We start from the raw sequence: 23,339 nt of genomic DNA, 5'->3' as shown, positions 1-23,339 counted from the left end.
GGAAGCCGAGGGACTTCGAAAGAAGGTGTAGACACAAAAAGCAACTCTGGGCAGTGGTGAGTGTGAACACAAAGAAAGTCCTTGAGCCACTGACAAGTTTCAAGAACTTCCGTAAGTCACTCACACACACACAGCTCTCCAAATGCACGTACTGGGAACTCCAGCCCTGGCAGGAAGACTGGCTGACTCAAGTTACGCCTGTCACCCAGAGCAACTAAAACCGCCCACTATCCAGCAGGCGGTCCCACAGCGCAAACCAACGCTTCTGGTCCACGCTCCCTACCTCCGCCCGCAGGAGCCCGAGAGGGAGCTGCAAAAGTGTGGGGAGTAGTCCCCGGCTCACCCGAAGAGCATTGTTTCATTCCTCAGCCACTCGCAGGTGTTCAGAGAGGGAGGATGACATCCGGACAGTCCTCCGGCCACTCCTCCCCCGGAGGCGATTATGAAACTCCGGACACGCAGTTAGTCCTCAGTCCCCAGGCCCCGCCCCGTACTTATATAGGTCTGGCGTGGGCTGTGGAGTTCACTTGCCCTAGAGACCGGGTGTCGGAGGGAAAAGCTGCTTAAGTGACGCGTGGCCGCCGGAGCTCCCACAGCGCCCGCCGCCGCCACCGCCACCGCCGCCTCCGCCGCAGCCCCTCCGGTCCGCGCCCGCCCGCCGCCCAGGCCACGCCCGCGCCCCGCACACGCTGACGCGGGGAGGAGGATGGAGCCGCGCCGTGCCCCCTGGGTCCCCGCGCCGCTGCTCTGCCTGGGTGAGTCCCCCGCCCCTTCCCGCCGCGGAAGACTAGACTGCGCGGCCCCGGGGCAGCTGTCCTTTCACAAGTACCGCGCTTTTCACCAGACTCAGGTGTACTCCGTTTCGAACGACGTCTCTCGTTAGGCGAGCCCGTCTTTCCCTCCAGCAGGCGATGGAAGAGGGTGGGGTAGGGGAAGGGGCTGGTGTTAAAATACCTTGCACGGATAGATGAACTTGGTCTGTGTGTTCTGCATGAAGTAATATAGCTCCGTATTAGGCGAAATAAAAAGTTGAAAAGATTTCGGGTTTGTTGTTTCCTTTTGAAAATCTGACGGTTCTAGAAATCCAAAAGACGGGGGAAAACCGGGCTGGGGGCGGGGACAGGAGGCGGGAGTATGGACAAGACCCGCGCCTAGGAAAGACCTTTTGGAGAGAAGCGCTGTTCCGCCTGTCTTGCCTTAGGTTTTCTAAATCAAGGCTGGTTAAGCGTCTGGGGGCGCTGGCGTGTGGCGGTGCCAGCTTCGCTGAAGCTCCAGAGAATGAAAAGGCTGTTTGCGTACCCGGAGCGGGAGGGACACGCGCAGGTCCGGGTGCTCCTGGAGGCCCTTGGACGCCAACACCTGCTGCTTCCGGTTTCCCCCCGCGGGCTGGTCGGGCTCTTTTCGCTCGCTGCTACTTGCACCCTTGTATTCTGTAGTGGCTGAGCGTACTTTAATGTTTCTTATTTGAGATAATTTAGTTCTTGTGGACAGGGAAAAAAAAATCTTTAACTTAACTGGTTTAAAAATATATATTGTGAATTCCTAAACGTCAAAAGGAATTTGGAGCTGTATATGAAAATTTTAATAAGGAAATAAAGGTTGTCAATCTCGCTTTTTTTCTGGAGTTGCAATGAGGCGAATTCCCCTAACTCACTCTACCTGTGCAGGATGTGACTGTTCAATTATTATTTCGACACGCCTTATGTTAACGGGTTGGGAAACCTAATGAAATGCATACTATGCATAGTTGTAACAACTATGCATAGTCGTCCAACTTCAAGGACATAGGTGGAAACGATCTGCGGTTTCTACCAAAACTGTACTAAGAACGACGTGCTAGAAGGTTCTCAGTAAATAATGTGGCTTTGCTATCTTTGTTTTGAAGTCTCCGTGAAAAGAATGAATTTACAAAGGTGACAGTCTTCCTAAAGTTAGAAATTAACCTAGAGATCAGAATAGCTTAGCGCTATTCTGTAAGGTTGCTCTGAACAATGCAAGTGAGTGTCTGTTCTGGGCCACTCATTGAATATGCTAATTTGAGACAGCAAGAGCCTCTGAATAACCTGGTTACTACCTACCTAGCATATGTGTCGTGTGTGTTTTTGTTGCCATAAAAGTGCTTAACTCCTTTATTGCATTACTTAATTATAGTTCACCTATTTCATAAGCGGCCAAGCCCATTTCCAAATGAGCTAGGTCAGTTTCTGTTTTCCCAGTTTGTTTAGATATTTCCCTGCCACTAGAAAGTTCCTGTTTGAAGTTCTATATCATATCTCTGTACTCTATTCAGGTATGCAAGTTCAATAGTCTTATTCCAAAGCACATGGAAAAAAGGCAAGGCCACCGGTTACTTGTGAAATTGCCATTTTCCCCCCAGACAAAATATTACCTAGAAATACTTTTCCCAAATGTCTAGCCTTCAGAAGAAGTAAACAGTTATTTTAGATTTCAGCATTTTATTTTCGCTTTTTTTTTGTGGAATTCACATGTATTTATATCTGTGGAAAAAATACAGACACTTTCATTTCCATCCTCTGTCTCCAACACATGCAGATTTAAATTGCTACACACACCCCACAATCATTTGGTTACCTTTACATTTTATAAATATTTGATATTGATGTTCTTGCTTTATATATGGGGAAACTGTTACCCGGTGTCCCATAGAAAAGCAAAGCTTCGCTGAAAAAGTTCGCACCCAGGTTTGCTGGCACTTTTAGCTTACTCAACGTTAAGTAAAAGGGTTGAGATACCTCAAACTAGATAATGTATTCTAAATAATATATAATTTTAGAGTTAAATTATCTTTTTTTTTTTTTTTTTTTGTGGTACGCGGGCCTCTCACTGCTGTGGCCTCTCCCGTTGCGGAGCACAGGCTCCGGACGCGCAGGTTCAGCGGCCATGGCTCTCTTGCCTAGCCGCTCCGCGGTATGTGGGATCCTCCCGGACCGGGGCACGAACTCGTGTCCCCTGCATCGACAGGCGGACTCTCAACCACTTGCACCACCAGGGAAGCCCTAAATTATCATTTCTAATCTTTGATTGTTGCAGGATGAAGAGGAGAAATTTTTCTCTTGAGTTCTGCAATTAACGTTTAGGGGCTCTTGATCTAAAAGTCAGACATGTTCATTTAACCAAACGGGCTTTTGAGCGTGTTCCTGAATGACAGATCCAAGACAACTGATGTCCACTTCATTGCACAATGACAGAGAATTGAGCAGAATAAACATTCTTTCTTGAAACCTGAGAAGCGCGGATCTCAATGAGGCAATGGCTCACCTCAGATCTTTTCCTTTGACCCTGAGAGTTTATGAGCTGCCTGGTGCTGGCACAACCTGAGATGACACATCATAGGTAGAAACAGGATGACAGGCCTCTCCGGTCTGGGTTTTGGTCTAGGTATTCTAGCTGCCTTCCGCATCATCTTGCCACATGAACAACTTGGGCAATTGGGGTGTGTGGTTCAGCACTGAGGCCCAAATCCAGGAGCTGGGAAGGGAGCTAACAGTTACCAAATGCCTCCTGTGAGCCGACCATGTCGTGTGTTAGGTGTTCTCCACGTTAGCATATCCTTTGCTCCTTAAAACACTATAGGAGGTAGGTATGATTAGACCAGTTTGACAAATGAAAAAACTGAAGCTCAGTGAATCAGGTACCTTACAAGGATTTAGAGATGGCAAATGTCAAGGTCACTCTGGAGCAATGTGTAAAGAGCCAGAGGTTCTCAGAGTTATCAGAAGCATAATAAAAGTAACAGGTTCTAGTAGAGAAGTTCCAGAGTAGTCTGGGGACTGCCCCAGGGCTTAGAATCTGTTATGGGGACTGGTATTTGTGCAAAAATGGTACTTTATGGTATCACTCAAAATCAAGCACAGAAAAGATACAATTATTTCCTTAAGCTCAGCTGAAATATGTTAAATTTTTACTTAACCTATTTCAGCATTTTTAATACCCAGGAAATGACTTTTATTATGAAGCCATCATTGACATCGGTTGACTGAGGCCTTTGTTTCTATTTTTATACTTTCCTAGATGTATAGTAAGTAAAGAAATCAAGGAGAAGGAAACCCACATCCTTTTTGTTCCCTGGATCATTCACAATACTGTGAATTGAATGTAGTATTGATAAGGGGTCAAGTTGGAATCTACAGCACACTTCTATTAACAGTGAGGAAATAGACATAGTTCTTTGGTTAAAAAAAAGTGTAATATTCACATAATCACTTTGGAAAAATTGAATTTGAATGTCTTCTGTTCATTTTTGCCCAAGAATCTCCCATTTCCTGGTTAATAATCACCCAGGAGATGCAAATGTCAAGTAAGGAATCCTTTTTAAAAAGACTGTAAATTAAGGTGTGGCTGGGCTTCCCTGGTGGCGCAGTGGTTGAGAGTCCGCCTGCCGAGGCAGGGGACACGGGTTCGTGCCCCGGTCCGGGAAGATCCCACATGCCGCGGAGCGGCTGGGCCCGTGAGCCATGGCCGCTGAGCCTGCGCGTCCGGAGCCTGTGCTCCGCAACGGGAGAGGCCACAACAGTGAGAGGCCTGCGTACCAAAAAAAAAAAAAAAAAAAATTAAGGTGTGGCTTCCTCATCTGTCAGTCTTTGCCCTGAATATAGGCCTATGCAAACTGTCTAATTCATATGGCTGTAACTACTGTTGAGAACATTCCTTCAGAAGACAATAGGAAGACTCCCTAGAGCTGTAATAGGAGAGGTCCTCAAGGAGAAGCACCCTGAAAACCATTGCCTTGGTATGGCAATTCTGGAACCTTTGGAAAAATGAAGTAATGCGACAGACTCAGTGTCCTCTGGCAATGCAGTTTATGTAAGAGTGCCTGTCTGGTTATAGGGCAAATGAAGCTTCAGTGATATTCTAGGTTAATGATTTAATTAACTAGTATTATATTTATAACACACAAGACAACTTGATAATTGTCCAGAAAAAAATGTTAACCCTTAATTACTTAGGTCAAAAATCCTGAATTTTAAATTTGAGGCTTGAAAGTGAGTTAAATACAAATCCTCTTAAAAGTCCTCAGGATAAGGGGAAAAGCCTCTCTTCCTCATATATATGTATAAATATATATGTGTGTGTATATGTATATATATATATATATATACACACACATATATGTATATGTTTATATATACACACACGCACACGTACGTGTGTCAAACTGTATATTTTTTAAACGTTTTTATTGGAGTATAATTGCTTAACTATGGTGTGTTAGTCAAACTGTATAGTTTTGAATCAAGAGACATAGTATACAGAATATAGATTTCACACCCCAGTTCTTTTATTTCATACTTTTGGAAGGATTTATTCCTCTTTGGGCCTCAGTTTTGTCATCTGTAAAATGGAGATCATAATAACTATGTCATCAGGTTATTATATACGGACATTTTAAATATCATAATATTAAAATACTAAAAAACACTTTTGAAATTAGAGCTGTTATCAGTAGCAGCAAGTGCTTTTTTAGACAAATGCCTCATTTGATCTTTATAATAACTCTCTTTTAGCCAGGAAAAGTGTTACTATTCCCAGTTTCCAAATGAGAAAACAGACTTAAAAAGAAGTGAGTTACCCAGAGTGTAAGTCTCCACTTATGAATATGCTGTATCATCTACTGTGGATGCTCCCAACTCACTCTTCACTTTCGGTGAAAGTTCCCCCCATCCTTTAAGACTGAAGAAAAGTATCAAGCCTTCTCTGATAGCCCCTTTCATCTTTCCCTCACCACTGGAAAATAAATGTGCAGTCTTCCCCCCACCCCTTTGCATCCCTCTGAGTCCTTCGGTCCTACCCTTTACACGTCACCCTGTAAGTGTGTATCTGGCCCTGTCTCTCCTAACTGGTGCTGTACTTATCTTTTATCATTCACATTGTAACAGACTTACGTTAATCACTCAATAAATGTTGTTGGATGGGTGATTAGAATGGTATTTTATTTAGAGTTCTCAGCACTATGTTTTGACTCAACCAGCTGTTCTTTGAAAACATGCTTGAGAAGCAAAATATTATGACTGAGCAATAGTTTTTGAAAATTCAGTTCTATTTAATAATAAAGTTGAGTCTGTCATACAGAGTGAAGTAAGTCAGAAAGAAAAAGACAAATACCGTATGCTAACACATATATATGGAATTTAAGAAAAAAAAAATGTCATGAAGAACCTAGGGGTAAGGCAGGAATAAAGACGCAGACCTCCTAGAGAACGGACTTGAGGTTATGGGGAGGGGGAAGGGTGAGCTGTGACAGGGCGAGAGAGAGTCATGGACATATACACACTAACAAACGTAGTAAGGTAGATAGCTAGTTGGAAGCAGCCGCATGGCACAGGGATATTGGCTCGGTGCTTTGTGACAGCCTGGAGGGGTGGGATAGGGAGGGTGGGAGGGAGGGAGATGCAAGAGGGAAGAGTTTTGGGAACATATGTATATGTATAACTGATTCACTTTGTTATAAAGCAGAAACTAACACACCATTGTAAAGCAATTATACCCCAATAAAGATGTTAAAAAAAATAATAAAGTTGAATACCTTTTCTTCCCTGTTTTCCCCATTTCTATCTTTAATGTAGTCTGTATTCACTGATGGTATGCCTAACAAAATTTAAGTATATCACAGTGTGTGTGTACGTGTGTGTGTGTGTGTGTGTGTGTGAGAGAGAGAGAGAGGGGGGGGGGGGAGAGAGAGAGAGAGAGAGAGGTCGGGCAGTGATATGACTAAATGATGGATAGTCAGTAAGAAAAAGAAAAGTATTGTTTTAGAAATGAATGGAACCTTAGAGTAATCTAATCTAAATTCCATCTCCGCCTCCACTCCACCCCAAGCCTAGGTGACATTTTCAGAGATAAGGAAACCTAGCTTCAGAGGGATAAACTTAGTATCTGAGCTAGAACTGTACTCCATACCTCACGGTCTACTGCAGGGTTTTTCAGCCTTGGGTCTATTTACATTACAGACTGGGTAATTCTTTGTTGTGGACTGTCCTATGCATTGCAGGGTGTTTAGCAGCAATCCTGGTCTCTACCCACTAGATGTCAGTAGCACCCCACCCACCCTGAGTTGTGACAAACAAAAATGTCTCCAGACATTGCTCAGTGTCCCTGGTTAACAAAATTACTCCAGGGTGAGAAGCATTAGCTAATGTGTTTTCCATTGCTATAACACATTGCCACTCATAATTCACAGTTTGAATAATCAGTGCTTGAGTTACCAAGACAAATAAAATTCATATTAATGGTAAGCTGGATGCAAATATAAAGCCAATTCTAGTGTTAAAAAAATCAACTTAGCAATTTTTATTGCTGATTTTAACACTATTTTCCCTGAATAATGATGAATCTTATTTATGATGGAGTCACTCATACTTTCTTCAATCATTGCATTGCTGACCACCCCATGCCTCCTTTATCTATCTTTTTTTTTTTTAACATCTTTATTGGGGTATAATTGCTTTACAATAGTGTGTTAGTTTCTGCTTTATAACAAAGTGAGTCAGTTATACATATACATATGTTCCCATATCTCTTCCCTCTTGCGTCTCCCTCCCTCCCACCTTCCCTATCCCACCCCTCCAGGTGGTCACAAAGCACCGAGCTGATCTCCCTGTGCCATGCGGCTGCTTCCCACTAGCTATCTACCTTACATTTGGTAGTGTATATATGTCCATGCCTCTCTCTCGCCCTGTCACAGCTCACCCTTCCCCCTCCCCATATCCTCAAGTCCGTTCTCTAGTAGTTCTGTGTCTTTATTCCTGTCTTACCCCTAGGTTCTTCATGACATTTTTTTCCCTTAAATTCCATATATATGTGTTAGCATACGGTATTTGTCTTTCTCTTTCTGACTTACTTCACTCTGTATGACAGACTCTAGGTCTATCCACCTCATTACAAATAGCTCAATTTCGTTTCTTTTTATGGCTGAGTAATATTCCGTTGTATATATGTGCCACATCTTCTTTATCCATTCATCCGATGATGGGCACTTAGGTTGTCTCCATCTCCGGCCTATTGTAAATAGAGCTGCAATGAACATTTTGGTACATGACTCTTTTTGAATTATGGTTTTCTCAGGGTATATGCCCAGGAGTGGGATTGCTGGGTCATATGGTAGTTCTACTTGTAGTTTTTTAAGGACCCTCCATACTGTTCTCCATAGTGGCTGTATCAATTCACATTCCCACCAGCAGTGCAAGAGTGTTCCCTTTTCTCCACACCCTCTCCAGCATTTATTGTTTCTAGATTTTTTGATCATGGCCATTCTGACTGGGGTGAGATGATATCTCATTGTAGTTTTGGTTTACATTTCTCTAATGATTAATGATGTTGAACATTCTTTCATGTGTTTGTTGGCAGTCTGTATATCTCCATGCCTCCTTTTGTAACCCTGCTCTCTTGGCTCCCGCAAGACTGAATTTCCTTTTTTCCCCAAATTCCTTGGCCATTTCTATCCACTCCTTATCACCTATTTCCCAAAGTTCATTATTTTCCATTGCGTACTATTTCCCGTAGAACATTTGAATGACTCCTGTGCCTTTAAAGGTGATATTTCCTCATTTGATTTTCAAATAGACTCCATCAACTCCATTCTTATTGTTTTACTCCAGATGTATTTTCCCAAGTGCCTCATAAATATAAACAGATGATATATGAACTAAAAACTCAAATTCCTTCTCTCATTATGTCCTTCTTCATGTCTACTAGCTGCAGATGCCACCACAAACCTGCTGCCCTGCCTATGTTGTCGACTCTTTTAATGACACCACCTTCCTTGGTATTTTCTGGCCAGAAACTTGGTGTCATCTATGAATTCTTTCTCTCGCCACCACCTGGAGTCTAGCCTCATTAACTCTAGCTAGAACAGGAGCTATGTCCTTTGCATCAGTTTTCCTTTCAGCAGCTCGTTCAGTATCTTGCATATAGAAAAATCTCAGTAGATATTTATTGAACAAATATTCTTAGAGACATGTAGTTACTAAAAGTAAGTATAAGAGAGCTAAGCTGCTCTCCTCCTTTCCCATCTATCAAGCATAATTAAGCCATTCCCGCCCTACCATCATACTACAGATGAACTTGTGCTTCTCACGAAAGTTGGAGTCTCCACTGTTAACCAAAAAACTATATATTTTCACAAAATAAAGTTTCTTAGCACCTTCCATTATGCTAGGTGCATTACATAGATTCTCGGAATGAAGTGTAATTAACTTTAAGGCTTTTAAAGTTATCTTTTATGTACTCATTTTCTCCTCTTTTTTGATGCTTACCGATTAAAACTCTATCCTTTTGCAAATTCGTTTTTGGCAATAGGCTTCTATAAAGAATGAATGATATGATAGACAATATGCTTCTAAAAATGTCATTAAGTTTTCAAAGCTGTAGTACACAATATGACCATAATGAAAAAAAGGCAAATGACAAACGCTTATAATCTAAACTGTTGCTCCTTTATAAGATTTTTTTGAGACAATAATGTAATAGTCATTTAAATTTCTGAATTGGATCAATAGGGATAGTGTGAAAAGCATGATGGAAGGGAGTGAAGACAGAAAAGGTTCTAAAAAGACCTTCCTGTGTAACATTATCTTAAAGAAAAAAAAATACAATTTCAATAGATCATTTGAAATAATACTATAGAGATGAATCTTTGGTTTTAGGAGGGGCAAGTTCCATATTTAGAGCTTTTAGTCACAAAATTCCAAAACACCCAAATTAGTACAGAGTGTATCCTTTATATAATACTTGATATGATTTCTTCTGCATTATGAGAGCATTAAGTATTGTATGATCACTAAAATATATGAGCACTTTGAAGTATGATTTAGAAATTACTACCAGAATTGAAGAGTTTAGTTTAATGTCTCTGAACTGAAAAACATGGCGTATTAAATCTTTTCTTGACACTTGACAAGGAAGATCTTATGGCTATATTTGAAACTCAAACTTAAAGACTTATTAGTAACCCATTATCACATCAACCTCTGGTTTCATCCTGTTATCCTGTTTTTATCTCAAATAGTTGTTGGCTTTTACTTTAATGAAGCTTAGTGATAAGGTTAATGTTGAAAAACTGTAGGAAGAAAATGATTGCTGGTAGGAAGCAAGATTTGTGATATATAGATATATATTATGATATATATGTATACACACACACACATATATATATATATATTCTATTCTCTGAAAACATAGGCTGTTACTGGAAAGTACTGACAATAGTTATTTTCAGTGATGTGAAACTGATGTGATAGTTTACAGTTATTTTAATGAAGTGAAGCAGGACTTTATCTAATAGTGGATTTGAGACAAAAAGGCATCTGGAAGTGGTAAAGGCATATTCACTCCTTGAAAGTATACAAGACCTAACAAGCCTACTATGTTACAGACAAATCCTAAAATTACAGACTGCCCTGGAAGAAGGTAGAAAACTAACAGTCCATAAATAGGTAGGCATGTGACCACAGCAAAAGTGTGAACAAAGCAGATTTTGCTGCCTGTTTTGGGGTTGGGCAAATACTACGATTCATTATGATTTGCTGTTCCAGTCCAAATAGCCTAAAAGGTGCAATTGGGAAAATAAGGTGCATTCTTTTCATTCTGTAACCTATCTTATTTTATTTCGGGTCATTTTTATTTGCTTGATTGTTATTCAGGAAAGCCATTTTATCTCTGAGAATTGCAGTTGATTATTGAGGAATAGGCTTGGTCAGCCAGTCACCAAATCCCAGCCTCCTTCGAGATGGCCCCTCAGTGTGGCCATAAGGAAGCAAGGACAAAAGAAACCATATACAATAAAAAGGGTGCTTTCTACATCTGGCATTCCTCCTGACTCTCAGGCGAGCACTTCTTACTTAGTGCTCCCCCCACTGGGGTCATGGTACTCCACCGTTCCCACGCGCTGTCCCCAGTATCGTGCGAGGTGTAGGCTCGGCCCTGACCCACGGAGTAGAGGTGGTATGTGTGCTGTGAGTCACCGGTGTCACTTCCTGCTGGCACATTTGAGGTTTCATGGAAACAAAATCTCTGAAAGATGAAGGTAGAGAGATGAACAGGTGAGCTTTACATTACTGAAACCCATCTGGAAATTTGACAGGAATAATGGCCTCCAAAGGGAGTTTTGTTTTCATAACATTATTGAAACAGAAGTTCCAATGGCCAGTTTTGAGTTTACAGATTATCATTTAGCACGGAATTCCTCTGTATCTTAGTTACCAATGTAGAGCTTGCTACCAGATCTGTTTTCTGACACACTGACCCTGTCTAAAATCTTTAATATCACAGGGAATTATTTTCTTAGCTGGGACCCATGGTCAAGATTGAAAACTCAAATATAAGATTTGCATTTGAATTACAGAGAGATCATTATGTTCAAATAACACTAAAGTCATGAACAACTGAAAGATTAAGGAAATACATGGATAGGACTTTAGCATCTATTCCTTTCCTGTATGACTGTAATGAGTAGTGATTTATGAGGGTGACAGGGTGCTGGATATCAAAATTCTCCATGGGTGGACTTTTTCAATCTTTTGATCATTCCCACTTACTCCTCTACCCGATTTTGCAAAGCCCTGGGCCAGAGGTGAGGTTGAGAAAAACCTGAGGACCACTGCTTTTAGGCAATAGAGCTTTGCAGCTGGACACACGATTTAGAACCAATTTTCATAGTTTATTGGCTACATGCATCTATGATGGAACTGTAGTGTAAACACCTTCATTTGAGAATAACATTTAAAATTATTTACAAAAGACATTTTCAAATCACTGAAAGGTGATGAGGCTTGATGTCCAAAGATGGACTCCTAACTCTTATCTTCTATGGTCACTAGATAATTGGTCTTGGACCAGACATGTAATTTAACACTGAGGTTGTTTGGGGCTAATAACTACTTCACAGGATTGTTATGTGTCAAGTTTGAAACATTAAGAAATTGCAAATTCTGATGCTTATGTGTAGTTTAGTTTTTAATTTCAGTTTTACCCAAATCATATGCAATTTGCTTAACATATACATACTCCTCTGATTGTGAAAAAATAAAATAAAATTCTCTATTACATGGATTAATTATCCTTTAAAATACCAAAGTACAGAGAGATTTATAACATTGTTATAGACCAGTAGAGGGCACTACCCACATATACTACTGCTAAAACCAGAGGCTAGATGTTGAGTGGCATGGAACATTCATGAGTCTCTGGTATGTTAGATGTTTCAGAAAAATATAATTTCATTTAATTCTCCCCAAAGCTCTATAAACTAGGGAAAATGGAGATCCAGAGAATTTAATTAATTTGTCCAAAATTACATAGCTCAAGTTTTCTCCCAGATTGCCTTTCCACGTACTTTGTTGCCTCCCTATGGGGTTAAATACTCTGCTTCAGTTACATTTATCTGAGTTTGTTCCCTGTGATGTCCATTATACTCGAGTATTATTGCCTGTTGCCAGATTCTGTAATGCAGCCCATTAACAACATTGCTATGTACTCTTGGGAAAGTTACTTAACTCACTTTTCTCATATGTCTAATGGGGAGAACAGTAGTATCTTCTTCAAAGAGTCAGTGAGTGGATTAAATTAGATAGTATAGGTAAGGAGGGTAGAACCATGCCCACATACAGTACGTGGGCAAGAAATGTTAACTGCTACCTACTACTCTCACCATCACGAGTAATGTTTCTTATTTAACAGTTACTCATATAGCCTGGAAGAGTGAAGAGCAACTACATGACTCCTAAGGAGAGTAGAACTCTCTTCAGTCAACATCCGTGCAATTAAAAGGTTTCTCTTATTCTTACTGCGCAATTCAGAAAACTACGTGAATCATTCTGGTGCCTGTTTCCCAACATTTATCTTTTCAGTGGAGAAACATCACGAAACGCCTTGTTTAAGCTCTTACTGGGCTGACAGAAACCGGATTCTTGGGCACAGTGTGGTTCATCTAGCATGTGTGTTCCTTTCCATATTAGATAAGATATATTCCGATTTACTTAGATTACATTTCATTCATTAAAATGGATTTTAATGTGTAATGCAAGGAGTAACTTAGGTACTTAAATCAACAACTGATGTATCTTAGGTTGAGAGTCCTGTTTAGTTGTGACCGTAAATAGAAGCTGAGTTTTATTTGAAGCCTTCTTTGTGATAGTTTCTACCTTGGAGCATTGCTCTGAACACATCACGACGTAAAACTGTGGAAATTTTCCAATTTTCCAATGGCTAAGCTTCTTAAGAAATCAATCTTTAAAATCAGGTCTTTGAAAAGGTTACTGTGAAATGTTTAGAGTAGGTCAAATCTGAAACTCTGAATGTAATGCCAGGGCTTTTACCCTTGGACAGAAGAGCTGGGGGTTCATTTATTTTCAATGATATGCCTGTTTCCATGAATTATTTTTTTTATGGTTTCGATGAATCAAATTCTTGAAATAATTAAAAGAACTTTATAAATACTGTAATTATGTGGAAATCTGATTAAGGTTTCTTTCCTTGAAGCATTAGTTACATATTTGATTTTTCTCCATAAGTAGGTTTCCATCTTCTACAAGCAGTTCTCAGTACAACTGTGATTCCTTCATGTATCCCAGGAGAGTCCGAAGATAACTGCACAGCTTTAGGTAAGCCCAGCTTTGTCAATGTTGCATCAAAGAATTATACATTCTTAACAGAAATGTAACTCAAAGACTATAAGTATGTGATAGTGGAAAAAAAGGGGGAGAAATAGCTGCTGTATTAACAAAAGAACCCAGTGAACTAGGGATCTGGAAAAATTATATAAAGGAATAACTGGAGGCAGAGGGACTGAGCACCTAGTTATATATATAAAGATCTGATCTTAAAGAGATAGAGAACAAAGAAAATCAGATTCCCTTTGGTCATTTCAGAGCGTCGCTGAGAAACCATTGTGAGGAGTTGGATCCCAGGCAAAACAGGAAAATTTAAACTTTTTACACAGTGGACAGTCAATATATTTTGTTGTTATTTTTTGTAAAAGGAGCAAATGATGTCTTTTATTTTGAGTTACAGCATTCATTCAGAAAAATCTACGGAGTACTTAATACATGCTAAACACCGTGCTTAGGCATAGGGTTACAAAGATAAGTGGTGCGGGCTTCCCTGGTGGTGCAGTGGTTGAGAATCTGCCTGCCAATGCAGGGAACGCAGGTTCGAGCCCTGGTCTGGGAAGATCCCATGTGCCGCGGAGCAACTGGGTCAGTGAGCCACAATTACTGAGCCTGCGCGTCTGGAGCCTGTGCTCCGCAACAACAGAGGCCGCGATAGTGAGAGGCCACGCACCGGGATGAAGAATGGCCCCCGCTTGCCACAACTAGAGAAAGCCCACGCACAGAAATGAAGACCCAACAGAGCCATAAATAAATAATAAAAAAAAAACATATTAAAAAAAAAAAAGTGGTGTATGGTCTTATCTTTGGGGCCCAGAGTACTCTGAATGTGGTTCAAGAGAGATCTGCTTTATAGCTGATTCACTTCGTTGTACAGCAGAAACTAACACAACACTGTAAAGCAACTATACTCCAGTAAAAAAAAAAAAAAAAAATTAAAAATAAAAGAAATAAAATTTAAAAAATAAAATTAAAGTAATAGCACCTAGGCACCAAAAAAAAGAGAGAGAGAGAAAGAGAGAGATCTGCTTTATATTCACTCTGAGTTATTAAGTCCAGAGTTTTCCTGAGGAACCAGAGCACTTCCTGCAACAACTTCACCTCCTTTCTTGTCCTTCCTCTTTGTGCTCTCTAGAGGTTTGGTGTGCTTCACTGCCTATTTCTGGCTATTTGAACAAGAGTGTTACAATCAAGATGATTTGTTTGGTTATTTCATAAAGATCCGTCACATTTTAGTAATTAAAACGTTCTAAAGTGAATTTTATGTGTAGGTTGCAACACTATTCTAAAGAGACTACTATTTTCATTGTTGTATTTGTGTAACCGAGGCATTTAGAACTCAAGGTTTGTCTAGTTCATGTCCAGGTCTCATCGTTAGAGACTGTGATTCATTTCCCCGAACCCGGAAGTTTGGGAATGCACACCAAAACAAGCCTTGCTGGCTTAAAACCCACTATAGATTTAAGCTCTCTTAAATTAATTAATGGATTCAGTTTGCAATTGCTTTGGGAGTAATGAATGTCAGAATTATTTTGAGATTTGAAAAAATTATACACACTTTGTTTGGATAAGTGAATAACTGGGAAGGATCGTGATTGCGTGTGTGTGTCTTCAGCTTACCTTTTCTATCTTAAACGTTGTCGTTTGAGAATTTTACCCCCAGGTTTTATTTTGTTTTGTTTTGTGTAGCCTGTTGGCCGTTTTCCTTTGGGGGTTCAGTGTTTGTTTATTGGTCTAGGGAGCGTGACAACTAGAGTGACTTTTTGTCCTGAAAATACCTGACCTGCTTTGTTCCAGTAGCTCAGTAGTTACTATTATGAAAGGGTGATTGATTCTTCAAAGAAAGCAACAGACTATATTCCACTTTCCATTTCTTTCACAGTTCAGACAGAAGATAATCCGCGTGTGGCTCAAGTGTCAATATCAAAGTGTAGCTCTGACATGAACGGCTACTGTTTTCATGGACAGTGCATCTACCTGGTAGACATGAGTGAAAATCACTGCAGGTAATATGCCAAATACAAGCAAACAAAAACAGTTTTATAAAAACCCGCCTTCTCTTTTTTATTTTTGTAATAATTACTCTATTGTTTCCATGGGCTGCCGTTTATATGTACTGTTAGCATGCAGTTTATATGTACTATTAGAAACTTTATTGAGTGAGTTTTTTTTAAAGTTAGGGAACAAATAGTAGAGCAAACAGCAGTTATCAAATTGTACGGATGATTCAGGGCTGCAGAATGGGCAGGGCTTCACATGCCTTCCTCTCATACTTACCGCAGTAGTAGCTTAGCCTTGAATCTGGACTTAGTGTCAGCCATTGTTATAAGAATCGATTCCACTGACTTAGACAAAAAGCACTTCAGACTTACAAACCACCATTGTCAGCCACCCTGGCAGTTGAACCAGACTATCATTCTAATACAGCAGTTGAGCTTGAGAGCAGTGTGGGCCTCTTTTATCCAAGTTGGGCCAGCTTTAAGGTCAGTCTTTGAATTCATCTTTACAACTTTTGGCAAACCTTGTCAGTATCTTGCATTACATTGTAAGATTAGCTCTTACAAAACTAATTCAGAACCATGATTTCTTTCTTAAATAACTGACCTTTCTCTTGCATTGTCCTTTAGATGTGAAGTGGGTTACACTGGTGTCCGATGTGAGCACTTCTTTTTAACCGTCCAAAAGCCTCTGAGCAAAGAATATGTGGCTTTGACTGTGATTCTTGTTATCTTGTTCCTCGTCGTAGTTGCTGGCTCTGTATACTATTTCTGCAGATGGTAAGCCACTGTTTTTGTTTTTAACACTCTGCTTTTGTAAATTACCTTTATACAATCCACACTTACAAACTGGGTAAAAATATGGCAAAGTATTATTTAGTGGGATAAGATAGACTCTGCACTAATGATATTTATAAAGAAGTTTTAGCAGTGGAACATCTGGACTAGTAGAAATGAGTGTCCAGATAATTATAAGAGCTGACTTTTAAAAACTGGTTCATGTCAGTCCCCCAAAGTTCCATCTTCAACACTCCATCTTCATGTACTATGCTGTACTGATATATGCTAATAACTGAGAAAATATAGAGTGGGCACCAAACTACTGACAGTATATCAGATTGGCCATTTTTTAGGCTTAGGACCAGGGTATAGGAATAGAATGACTTAGTTAATAATAGCTGCCTTTAAAATGCCTCCATGAAACCCTTCTTATTTTGGAAGTGGTGCAGATTTTTCAGTGTAGATTTGAGTGAATTTCATTTTATTTTTGCTGACAGTAATGCACGCCTACTTTTGAAGCTCCAAAAGTGTTACTTTTATAAGATTAAATTTATTTGGTCCATGCTTGAGTCTGAGTATTCACCAAATTATAATGCCTTTTTAATTGGTTATGATCACATAACTGAATATTATTAAAACTGAAATGCACCTGAAAGGTCTTTGACTACAATCCTTTCTTTTATAAAGATGGGAAAGTAAGATCCAGAGAAGTAAATTGACATGTCCTGGCTCATCTAGTTGACAAGTAGCTAAATCAAGGCTAAACAAAGGTTTTCTAAGCATATTCTTCCACTAAGCAAAAACGTTATGCAGTTTCCTTAAGGCTACATGCTTCATCTTCAAAATGGGTAGAAAATGAACTCAAAATATTAGGAAGATAGCTTTAATGAATGAGTGAATGAAGATTCTGAATCGTGATAGATTTATGAATCCTAGCTGGGAGAACTTGACCAGGTTATGTAACCCATTTGTACTTCATTTTCTTCATCTGTAAAATGAGGATGATAATGGTAAGTGTGAGGATAAAATAAATAATGGATATATAGCATTTAGAACATTGTCAGTCACTTAATAAGTGCCCGATTTATTTTCATTATTATTGGTGATAGCATTATATCAATGTGATGGGTAGAATGAAAGAAGGAAAGAAGGAAAGAAAGAAAGGAAGGAAGGAAGGAAGGAAGAAAGAAAAGAACGGAAGGAAGGAAGGAAGGAAGGAAGAAAAGTCAGAGGGAAAAAAAAGGATAAACAGACCAGGATTAAACGTGGTCACATGCTCTCCTGGAATTTTACAATTTTCATGATCATGTGAAAGCCTTTGAGAAGTCCTTTAACAGCATTTCACCATTTCCTCCCAAAATTATTTGTTCAGAGAAACTACCCCTTCCTCCCTCCTTCTTCTCTAGCATCCAACCTAAACCTATTCACCTCTGTCATTTTGGAAACACTATGCTAATATACCTTTAGCGTCCATATATTTGTTTCTTTTGTTAACATACTTTGATCCTATTACTGTTAACTTCAGTGTTAACGGTTTAATTTCTGAATATTTCTAGGTACAGATATCGAAAAAGTAAAGAACCAAAGAAGGAATATGAAAGAGTGACCTCAGGGGATCCAGCATTGCCACAAGTCTGAATGGCGCCATTAAGCTTATGGGCAGGGATGAACTGCATACCTGGTTATGTTAATACTCCTATTTTATTAATAATATTTATGTGGGGTCATGTGTTAAGTCAACAATGATGTATTTTAATATACTAAGAAGAGTTTTTATTTTTGTTTTTTTTTGACAGACTGCTAATGTATAATGTACACAAAATATTTACTGTAGAAAGAAAATAGATATTTTTGTAAGAAATCATTTCCTGGGCTAAGTGCTTTATTGAAAGCTTTTTTGCCTGCTGTACAATGCATAGGAGTGAGCAATGCCCAGTTCATTGTTCAGGAAGTGTCAGCAAGTGACAGGTTTCTGTAAGCCTAAATATATGGTCAAATCAATTTAATAAGTATATATTTCTACTCCTCGAATCAATGATAGTTGGTTTGACTATATCATAGTCTGATGTATGAGTCGGCACCACTGTGCCATGTGTCAAAACGGTAATGCTGTGGAAATTGGGGAGAAGCAAATATAGGTCACGTGCTAAACACTACATATTTGAAACAAACTAAAACCTGGAGGGCTCTGCTCCCTCCACACACATCCTTAGCTATAACTCGCTGTTTGTCTGCCTGGAGAGAAGGTGCATGATTCCCTATTCCCAACCACAACTCCTACGTTATTTGTCATCCATCTAACAGAGTCTCCTTAAGAAAATGAATTGAGAACTTAATTTTATACCATCTTTTGTGTAAATAGTAGATAATTTATAGCTTCACAATGTTCTTTTTTTTAGTATGACATTTATGCTAGGTAACTGCTCATGAGGCAATTACAGAAATCCACACGTGAAGCCAAAATTTGTGCTTCTTTTCAAGATTATTTATTTCTGTAGGGACTTGGCTGAAGAATTCTAAGATTAAATCATAGTCCAAAATTTGATGGACTAATTATTATTTTAAAGTGTGATATAAGACAATAAGTCTATATATGGTCTAAAGAGATCTAAAAGGATATTTCTGTTTCCCACTAATACAGCTGAAGTCAAATGTGCTGTGTAAAAATACGTTTTAAATCCTACACATACTTATTGATATCTACTGTATGTAAAGGAGGTCTGCATATTTTGAGTGACCTTGAGTGCTTCAAAGAAAATGTATTGACTAACCAAGAAATCAGCTGCAATCCTTGACTTTGTTACAAAATGGAGTCATACTGGTTTATCTTAAGCATCTGAATTCATATTACATAACTAATTGTAGATAATAGTTTGGGGTGCTTTTTCATCTTTATTTAAAAACTAACCCCTGTAAAAGTTAAATTTTTATTTATAAATGCATATTAAGTAATAAAAAAGGTATGACACAGATTGCTTTTATGGGAGAAAATTAGTAAAAAAATTATTGTTTTAATGAGGTTGATGCTGAACAAACATAAAAAAATGACTGCTAAAAAAAAAAAGATTTCTGGCAACTCATGTTTCCTGCAAACAATGGAAACATTTTGGCTCATATTTAGTCTATCTTCCTTATTTTACAGATTTCTCACTGTATATATTTCTAGAAAGGGCTATCTATACCCTCCGTATTGAGAATAAATGCAAATCCAATGCATAAATCCATAGTTTGTGGCTTCCCACCAAGGCCACAAAGTAACCCAGTAGACATACTCTATAACCAAATAGGTAAAGTTCTAATAGTGGTACTAAAGATAGAACCTCATAATTAAGATTTGTGTAATATATTAAATATTTAAAATACAGTCAAATGCTACTATTCTTTTGGACATTCTTTTGCTCTTATCTCTCTGCCAAAGTCAATGCAAGGGGAGAAATGGTGCACTGGTAGGACAGATTTTTATTTTTGAGTCCTTGAGAAGAGAATTAGCTAAATTCAACTGCTGTGAGGTATCAAATCAATTTTTATGTAACAAGTACATGATACTAGCTTCTAATTTCTGTTGAATTTAGTTAAAAAACTTATGTCTGATCCATTTTGCCATTTTTGCTGCAATAGTCTGTCAGTAGACTTTTGGAAAAAATGTGTTTAATTTGCTGCCCAATACTTTCTGATTTTTTTCTACTCTTATTTGTATGGGAAAAGGGGGAGTAACAACTGGTATATGCAGTGCTGCTGGAGTACGTTTTAATGTTTTGACTGAAGAATAATTTTATCTAAAACATACCTGTTGTTCAAACTGGATGAGGTTAAATGTAAGATAGTGAATTTCTCTCTGCTTTTTTTGCACTCTGTAATTGCACTTTGATGAGCCATTTTGGTATAGAGTTTATGTGAAAGATGCCATGGAACATAAAGTTGTATCACATGCAGTTTAAAGTAACTTATTTGACAATGAATTTTATCAGAGTACTGAATTGTATCAATTTGTTTGTGTTCAATATCAGCTTTGATAATAGTGTACCTTAAGATATTGAAGGAGAATATAGATACTTTACAGGATGTTAATTTTTATTTATTTTTGTTGGAAACTGGAAAAAAACAAAATTGAAAAATAAAAATGAAACACCTTGCATTAAAAATGTCACTGATAAGTTTAGTCTCTTTCTTTCTTTTTTTTGTTTTGTTTTTCTTTTTTTCCATACTACATTAAAGGGTTAAAAGCAGTGACAGGACTATAATGTGTTTAGACATAAAGACATATGGTTTTAGTTTGGGAAAGCATTATATAAATTTATCATATTTTATGGCCTACCATAGTGAAGAATCTCTTTGAAATATAAGGAGTCACATTAATTATAAAATTCTGGGGGTTAGTATTTTTTTAAAAGAATATTTTTAAAGAGTATGTTAAAAAATATTTCTAGGGGCTTCCCTGGTGGTGCAGTGGTTGAGAGTCCGCCTGCCAATGCAGGGGACACGGGTTCGTACCCCGGTCCGGGAAGATCCCACATGCCGCGGAGCTGCTGGGCCCGTGAGCCATGGCCGCTGAGCCTGCGCGTCCGGAGCCTGTGCTCGGCAACGGGAGAGGCCACAACAGTGAGAGGCCCGCGTACCACACACACACACACACACACACACACACACACAAAAAAAAAATATATATATATATATATATATATATATATATTTCTAAAAAGAATAAATATTGTATTGAGAAATAACTTTTGGAAGGACACATCAGCCAGAAGCATGTCCCATGGTTCCCTCAGCATCTGCCAACCAAGAGGCTTGGCTTTCCCAAGCCTTCAGAGCAGGAAACATCATTCCTCTGAACCTCCATCACAGTAATGGCTTCCGAAGTACATACTTCAAAACCTATAGAGTACTTTGCCCATTTATTAGCTCCTTGGACCACTTCATTAGCCTGTGGTTAGGGCAGGGAGGCATAGCTATGACTATTTTCCAAGGAGGTAAACCAATTTGTCCAGGGTCACAGTGGTAGTAAAAGATGAAGTTGGCATGAGAAACAAGGTCTTCTGATCCCCGATTCTACCACAGCCCTGGCCATGTCAGGGCAGCAGAACAAACCATCATGTGGAGTTAGTCTGAGATTTAGTTTGGAATTTTGTGGGGGAGAAACAGAAATTCCTGTAAAATGAAATTCTTGGGATCTCACAACCATCAGACTGACTCTATTTGAAGTCTGAGCACCCAGAGGGTTAATTAAGGAAAAGAACTCCTTGAAACACTTCTCACTCGGCTTACAGGATGTCACACTCTTCTGGTTTTCCACCTGTTTTCAGTCTCATGCTGGATCTTCCTTAATATCTTCCATCCCCCACCACTCATTTGTAAATGCTGGAGTGCCCGCAGATCTCAAATTCAGAACTTTTTCTCTGTATCCACTCCCTTCTTTATTTCATACAGTCTTCTGCCTTTAATAGCCAACTATATACTGATTATTCCTAAGCTAGATACTTTCCCTGATTTCCAAACTTCATTATCCAATGACCTATCAAACTACCCATCCACTTGGATATACACTGGACATTAAAACATAGCATGTTCAATAACTGACAGTCCCCTAAAAAGTCTTTCCTTCCACAATGTTTCCATTCAATTAAATTCAACTCCATCCTTCTTGTATCTCAGGCCAAAAACCTGGTATCATCCTCTGGAAGGTGCAGAATGGCTCACTTTCAAGTGATTTCAGAGAGGATTACCCTAAACTTTTTACAACAGTGACAGAATTGGCCATTTTGAAGGCATTATGCAGAAGGAAAAAAAATTCCAGAAAACCAGACTTCGATTATCACAACTTTTTAAAAAGAAGAAACTGTAGGCACTGAATTTGGTCAATTCTAGAACATATTTCTCCCCAAATGGTCACAAGACATTATAAAACATAAGTGCTGTTCATTAGGATCCAAACATGGATTCATTAAGGAGGAGACATAAAATATGGATATTTTTTTTTTTCTTCGGTACGTGGGCCTGTCACTGTTGTGGCCTCTCCTGTTGCAGAGCACAGGCTCCAGATGCGCAGCCTCAGCGGCCATGGCTCACGGGCCTAGCCACTCCACGGCATGTGGGATCTTCCTGGACCGGGGCACGAACCCGTGTCCCCTGCATCGGCAGGCGGACTCTCAACCACTGCGCCACCAGTGAAGCCCTAAAATATGGATCTTTTAAAAATATCCTGTCTGATAACCAGCTAATGGTAACTACCATCATATAAAACCAAACACAGGTACGACATTCAGTTTATTTGAATTCAGAGAAATATTTGGGAAAAGTCTTCCAAAAATTTTGTATGAGCCTTTAGTGCCATGTGCCTATTAAGAAATAAGCACAGCCAAAGCTAATATAATGCAAGTATTGTTAATGGATCCAACACATGCGAAATGGAGGCCATGTGACAGGATGATACAAAGCTTTGGGTAAGGGCGTGGTTATACTCATTGGAAATATAGAAAATATACATTAAAAGATCAGTGGAATGGTGACTTTTCCAGTCAATCTATCAGAAGGGAGCAATGATTTTCTATTTACTCTCTTTTTCTCTGGATGGCAGGATAGATAGCAAGGAAATATATGTCATATTCCTGGCCCTCAACTTGCCATCAGGGGTAATTCACATTCTGGGAAAAAATGATAAAAATTAATAGTTTATGAATCAGTCAATATTTATTGAAAATCTTTTTTTTTGTATCTAGTAATGTATAAGGGGTATAGAGTATTCAAAAGAAGTATAAAATGTACTGTGGTTTTCAAGAAACTTAGAAGAGGAATTTGAAGTTATGGGGACATATAAAGAATAACGCAAGGCTTTAGTAGTTAGAGTTCTTTGGTTTTTAGGGACCAAAAACAACTCTCGCTTAACCAAGAAGAAATTTGTGAGAAAGATATAGGGGCTTCTATAGAATTAAAAGCCAAA

At 39.0% G+C, this 23,339-nt stretch overlaps 1 protein-coding gene across 2 annotated transcripts; it reads left to right on the top strand.

Annotated features, from left to right (window-relative positions):
• The first annotated feature begins 545 nt into the window (after positions 1-545).
• On the top strand, positions 546-20,546 carry EREG (epiregulin). Of its 2 annotated transcripts, none has more exons than XM_060011701.1 (5): positions 546-755; positions 13,530-13,616; positions 15,505-15,628; positions 16,250-16,399; positions 17,956-20,546. In XM_060011701.1, exons 1-5 carry the CDS (start codon positions 707-709, stop codon positions 18,035-18,037), a joined length of 492 nt encoding a protein of 163 aa, XP_059867684.1. In that variant the 5' UTR covers positions 546-706; the 3' UTR covers positions 18,038-20,546. The 2 variants fall into 2 exon arrangements, with proteins under 2 accessions (XP_059867684.1, XP_059867683.1); XM_060011700.1 differs by having other exon boundaries at positions 13,527-13,616.
• The last annotated feature ends 2,793 nt before the right edge of the window (positions 20,547-23,339 follow it).

This window comes from Delphinus delphis, chromosome 5 (genome assembly GCF_949987515.2).
Source record: "Delphinus delphis chromosome 5, mDelDel1.2, whole genome shotgun sequence".
NCBI classification, from domain to species: Eukaryota; Metazoa; Chordata; class Mammalia; order Artiodactyla; family Delphinidae; genus Delphinus; species Delphinus delphis.
The sequence above is the reverse complement of the archived record's forward strand: the minus strand, read 5'-3'. Positions and strand labels throughout refer to the sequence as shown.

What these genes read in the sequence shown, in the direction of transcription:
- EREG (XM_060011700.1), top strand. Translation starts at nt 707, where the DNA reads ATGGAGCCGCGCCGTGCCCCCTGGGTCCCCGCGCCGCTGCTCTGCCTG. An exon ending in CGCGCCGCTGCTCTGCCTGG is followed by an intron (nt 756 to 13,526) that starts GTGAGTCCCCCG and finishes TTTCTCCATAAG; the next exon opens with TAGGTTTCCATCTTCTACAA. An exon ending in GTATACTATTTCTGCAGATG is followed by an intron (nt 16,400 to 17,955) that starts GTAAGCCACTGT and finishes GAATATTTCTAG; the next exon opens with GTACAGATATCGAAAAAGTA.